Source organism: Bison bison, unplaced genomic scaffold (assembly GCF_000754665.1).
Source record: "Bison bison bison isolate TAMUID 2011002044 unplaced genomic scaffold, Bison_UMD1.0 scf7180017864297, whole genome shotgun sequence".
Classification (NCBI taxonomy): domain Eukaryota; kingdom Metazoa; phylum Chordata; class Mammalia; order Artiodactyla; family Bovidae; genus Bison; species Bison bison.
In genome coordinates, this window is record NW_011494869.1 from 2,123,170 (window position 1) to 2,129,490 (window position 6,321).

Below are 6,321 nucleotides of genomic sequence, written 5' to 3' on the forward strand. Positions count from 1 at the left end.
TACACTGTTGGTGGGAATGCAAACTAGTATAGCCACTATGGAGAACAGTGTGGAGATTCCTTAAAAAACTGGAAATAGAACTGCCTTATGATCCAGCAATCCCACTGCTGGGCATGCACACTGAGGAAACCAGAAGGGAAAGAGACACGTGTACCCCAATGTTCATCGCAGCACTGTTTATAATAGCCAGGACATGGAAACAACCTAGATGTCCATCAGCAGATGAATGGATCAGAAAGCTGTGGTACATATACACAATGGAGTATTACTCAGCCATTAAAAAGAATACATTTGAATCAGTTCTAATGAGGTGGATGAAACTGGAGCCTATTATACAGAGTGAAGTAAGCCAGAAGGACAAACACCAATACAGTATAATAACGCATATATATGGAATTTAGAAAGATGGTAATGATAACCCTGTATACGAGACAGCAAAAGAAAAAAAAAAATGTGGGACTATGAGTTTCTAATGTCATTATGATTCCTGGCTAGTCCTTGAGTTAGCTCACATTTTACCTTAGAAGTGCTTCTACATTATGATTCACTTTCAGTTGTATGGATACAAAAGTTTTAGATCTTTTCCTGCAAATTCATACTATTAACTCTGTGATTTCATTTTACTTTATATGAATGTATTGCCATTTATGCGTAGTTTTGAAGATTCAGCCAAACAATTCAGGGAGATATGCTGCCTGTGTTTGTTTTTCCACCTTATGTGGATTCTTTCTTTCACTGGAACAATATCAATGTAACAGGAAGTTTTTAACGTGTATTATGGATGGCAGTTATGAAGAGTCTTTTTTCTTAATGTAAAGAGATTGGTTCTTTCTAAGTGACAGTGAGCCAGTTGAACAACTTGCTCCCTTCCCTTCCATCAAAATATGAGTCTCACCACAAAATGCAAACAAAAGCTGTATAAGTACTTTGACAATATGAATAGACACTGATTTACAAGAGTTTTCCCTTTGCTTCTGCTGACTGATTTATCTAAAGTGGGTCAGAGTCCTGCTTCCACCCAGGAGGAAGAAAGCTTGAAAGAGTGTTTCTCCAACCCTAACAATGAAAAAAACCAGATAAACCACAAAATCACAATTTTTCTCAAACCCATAAGAGAGCTGACATTGCAGGGCAAACAAAAATGGGCAATGCCCTGCTCCTAATTAAGATGAGACATGTGCCAAGGAGTTCACCTGTGGCAGACAGAGCATTCCTACAAGCAGAAGAAATGATGAAAGAGGATAGAGCAAAAGCAAAAGACATATTTGAAGAGATAATAGCTGATATTTTCCAAAAATAGTGAAAGATCCAAGAAGCTCAGAGAATGTCATGCAGGATTAAAAGCAAAACAAAATAAAAGCAAAATAAAATTCTTAAAACAAAAAATAACCAAAAACAAAATCCACACCTAGATTCATCACATTTAAACTGCTAAAAAATAAATATCTTCAGAAATCTTGAAGGTAGCCCAAGAAAAAGATATAATTACCTACAGACCTATAGATGAACAAAGCTAGAAATCTCTAAAATCTCATTAGAAAAATGTAAGCCAAAAGCCAATAAAGTGACATCTTTCCAGTACTAAAAAATGTATATATAATTCTATATTCATCAAATGTATACAGAATTCACAATTCTATAGAGAAAAAACCTTTCAAAAATGAAGACAATATGCTTTTTCTTCAGGTAGACAAAAACTGATAGAATATCTACTAGATTTGTGCTACAAGAAATATTAAAGTAGATTTCAGCCAGGAACAAATGATGCCAGACAGAAACTTGAATCTACATGAACTGGTTTACATATTGTGATGCTCCTGGGACACATGTAAGAATAAGCATGAATTCCCTCCTGTGGGATGTGCCTCAACATATATTATGGCATGCCTGCTACTTATAACATAGCAGACCAAGTAACCTGAAAACTCTCCCACTAGAAAATACCTAGGAAGTCTGGATAAAAAAAAATAACTTATGTAAATGTGTAGCTAAGCATGTAAAAAAAAAAAAAAAAAAGAAAGAAAAGGCAAATCCATAGGATTCAAATCCTCAGGAAAATAAGAACCAGAGCAGTAGGCTACTGAGCCCTTGAAACCTGGGTTTTAACAGCCCTGCTAAAGCAGGAGAAAAGGTCTTGGGATGGTGAAGTCAGGGGGACTGGTAACAAAATCCCCATTTAAACCTGAGAAATGTCAAAGGCTACCAAAACATTAGCACAAGGAAAAATGTCTATCTTGGTTCCGAGGGAGGGAAAGAGGGATTCTAGGGAATTCATATTGGACACGTGTCTTCTACAGGTTTGGGGTTTGGACACGCATGCTCAGTCCAGGAAACCCTAAGCCAAGAAATTCCCAGAAAGGCAGTCTATGTGGTCTAACCTCTGGTAACCAGGCAGAAGTAAATGCTAATCCTTTCTGAAGAGATGTATCCTTAAACTAGCAAAGGATTCCACAGATAAAGCCTTTATGAAAATGAATTCATGATTCAGCCCAGGATCTGCACTATTTTTCAAAAAGCCATAGAAAAGAACTTGACCTTCTGTCTCCTGTCTTCCCAAGCTGGCCATTCTTATTATGGTCCTGCTAATCAGCCAGCATTTTCATGTCCCATAACAACTGTTCTTTCCTGCCTTATAAGAGAGGTCCTTGAAGGCCATATTAGTACTGTCTCACTGTCTACTACACTGTAGCTACCAAATAAATAATCAGATTAACATTGAACACCTTCACTTACTAGCTGTGTGCTCTTGAGCAAGTTAGACAATCTCTCTATTGCTCAGTCTCTTATCCAGAATTTCAGAAAACCACCTTACCCAAATAGGTAATCTTGAATTTTGGTTTTCTCATGGGATGAAGAGGAAGTCCACCCCATATCAAGGAGGTCTCCCATCCTTGCAACTGAAGATTGTAATAAGCAGTTGCATCTTGACTGCTACTCTGGGAAATTACATGTGTGGACTAGATTTAGCTAGAATCAATCAAAACCAAGAGCTGAAGGAATGCATACCTATGAGTTTTGATGTGAAATACAGAATCTTTGTTGCCAATGTTTCGTACCAGCAGGATCTTCTGAGTGCTGTATTTGACAGGGCATGTGGAAAAATTCAGCTTGTCAGGAAAATCTATGATGGCTCGTGCACCTCTAGCTTTGATGGGCACAATAAACTTTTCTCTTTCAGTAACACAGGTCAACATATGGGCATAATCCTACAAGAGAAGGAGACAATCATTACTTGTGAAAACACCAACATGATCAAGATAACTACAAGAAATATGGCTGTATGCCAAGCATCTTGGAAAACAGTGTAGTCTATGTGTATGTATATATTTTATGAAACCTTCTCAAGAAAGATGTACTTTCAATGAGATTAATTAAAATTCAGTGAGATTAATTAAAACCTACAAGCCAATAGAGAAGCTTATACTTCTTGTGTTTCTCAGACATTAGGGAGGTGGGATGCAGGATAGTTGAGGTGCATTCTTCTTTAGACCAGAGGAGGTTCACACCAGTAACTTCATGTCCTCCTTCTAAACCCTACCAACTGATCCTTCAAGCCATCTATTAGACTGATAGCTCCAATTAATGGTCTCTAACCATACTCTTGCAATATGACTGTACAGCTTCTCCATCATGAGTGGAGTCTATTTCTTCAACTGTGTTCTAACCAATGGAATTTGGTAGAAGGTATGCTATGCCAGGTCCAGGCTAAAGCCTCAAGAAGTTTTGGGCATTTCCGGTCTAGCTCTTGAAATCATGCCATGTAAGTAAGTCTGGTCTAGCCTACTGCAAGATGGCAGCCCAGTTATCCCAGCCAGGGCCATGCTAGACCAGACTGAGGCACCAGATATGTGAGACAGCCCAGCCAAGTTAAGTAGTTGCTTACTCAACTCATGAGTGGGTCCCATCAAGTTTAGGTAAACAACAGTCTTATGAGCCTTAATACTTGAATTTGGGAGTGGTCTGTCATTATATAACAATAGATAAGAACACAGAGCCATTTCAAACCTCACCTCATGTGCAAAGCCATTACTGACCATTCCAAATAAAAATGCTGAGGTCTTGGGCATCTATCTTCCCCTGTCTTAAGTTTAAATGCATAAATGCGACAGAAGTACTGAATCAAGTCACCCTTTACCTCCTCTCATAAAATTGGAATTCTTACCCTCAATGCACCAAAGTTAAAAGTAAACCCTCACCAACAAGCAAACCTAAACGTGAAAGCGAAGTGTTAACAGTCCCCTCAAGAATAGGCCAGAAGCTCAGAATCACCATGAAAGGAATTTTCTATCTAAACCAGGATCATTTTCCTTCAAGTTTCCCCAGCATTTTAGCATGTGTTTTTGGCTGCAAGACAATCCTGATTAAGCATTATGGCCTCTTGGAACTCAAGTTTCCTTTTGGTAATCACATAACAAATGGTTTTCAGTGGTGAGGGTTTTCAAACCTCTTTGGACTTGAAGTACTGAGCAGAAAACGGGAATGTCTGACAAACTGACAATTAGACCTTAAGGCCACGCATTCAGTTTCATGAAACCCACAGGACAAGTAGAAAGCAGTGGTACTCTCAATTAGTCTATTCATCCAACCATGTGAATCAGTGTTCAGGTGCCAGGCACTGAGCTGGGTCTGGGTGAACAACTGAGTAGTAAACACAGACATGGATCACCTTGAGCTTACACAGTGATGGTGGAGACAATGAATGAGTAAATAAGGCATATCTAATGTACAATGTAATACATACACAAATATATAAAAATATATAAAGATAAAACAGCTAGGAGTGGTCTCATGCTGCTACTGCTGCTGCTGCTAAGTCACTTCAGTCATGTCCGACTCTGTGCGACCCCATAGACGGCAGCCCATCAGGCTCCCCCGTCCCTGGGATTCTCCAGGCAAGAATGGGAGTGGGTTGCCATTTCCTTCTCCAATGCATGAAAGTGAAAAGTGAAAGTGAAGTCACTCAGTCGTGTCCAACTCTTCGTGACCCCATGGACGACACAGCCTTAAATCTGCAGTCTCTCTGCCTCCCTGAACTCCAAACTCACACCCAGCAGCCCAATCAGCATCTCAATGGCTACAAACTTACCATGGCCCAGAGCAAAGTCCCTGACTAATGCCATTGCCTACAACTGTACACAGAGAGACCCTGCCAAGGGAAAGAATGGGGCCTGAAATCCAGTTCACTCTGGCAGTGCCTACTGAATCAGTCTACAGGAGCAGCCTTTTCTCATGCCCACAAGAGCTCCACAATGCTGACTGAGGTCCTGATCATGACCTTCTTTCCACTTTAAATCTGTCCCTTTACTGCCTCCCCATCTCGGTACTGGCATCTACATCCTTCCAGAGGCCTGGATTTAATATTTTGGCATGAGACATCCTTGATTGCTCTATTTCTCAATTTCTTAGTAAACATATAGGACTGACCTTCAAAATATATCTAGACCACAATTAGGTCTCACTACCTCTACTCTGCCATCCTGACCTGACCCTACCCTCTCCAAAAACATGAATGATGCTGAAAGCTGATCATGATGCACCTGACTTGTTTTAGAAGAATGACTAGCTGCTATGCAGGCAACGAACCGTAAGGAGGCTAAGAGGAAAAAAGGGTGGCCAGTTAGGAAGCCACTGCAGCAGTCCAAGCAAGAGATGACACTGACCTGGCTTAGTACAATAAATGCTTAGCCTAGTGCTTGGTGAGTAGTAAGTATTCAATGAATGTTAGTTGTCATTACAAAAATGTTGCATAAAACACAATGATTTGCACAAGGCATGTAGGAAAAACTCAATTTCTACTCTTGTTAGGATAATAATGGTAATCCTGGTGATTAATGATGATAATGATAGAACAGGATAATTTTGGAAAACAACACGGACTTCAAAGAAAGTTAAATGGTGAAATGACAATACAGGAAGGGGCTGCTTTAGGTTAGAACAGCCAAGAAGGCCTCCCTGAGGACGTGACCTCTGAATGGAGACCTGAACAAGAAAACATCCAGTCACGCAAGGTCTAGAAATGCAGTGCTCCTGGTGAGGGGAGTTGCAAACATGAAGGTCCCAAGGTAGGAGCAAGTCATGAAAATTAGTGGGCAGGATTCATGGAATTTATTTAAATTTCATGAATTTCATGAATTGGACTCTTAGTTCTTCCATTGGTTTTGGTTTCTGCACAGTAATAGCAGGCTCAAAAATTATGCCATTCAGATATAAGGAAGTACAAGTCACATGAAGCATACTTGATCCTAGAAAACTCCACAGAATTCAACAATGAAACAGTCTAGTCTGATTACATCAGAATCCTAAAGAGATAAGTACTGTTTT

The 6,321-nt window shown here is 39.7% G+C and overlaps 1 protein-coding gene across 1 annotated transcript in view; it reads right to left on the minus strand.

The window, feature by feature from the left end:
- Window positions 1-6,321, minus strand: part of HYDIN (HYDIN, axonemal central pair apparatus protein) — a 474,307-nt gene that overhangs the window by 291,527 nt on the left and 176,459 nt on the right. Inside the window, 1 exon segment of the mRNA XM_010850902.1 lies at window positions 3,007-3,206. Within this exon segment, the coding sequence (XP_010849204.1) occupies window positions 3,007-3,206 (200 nt within the window).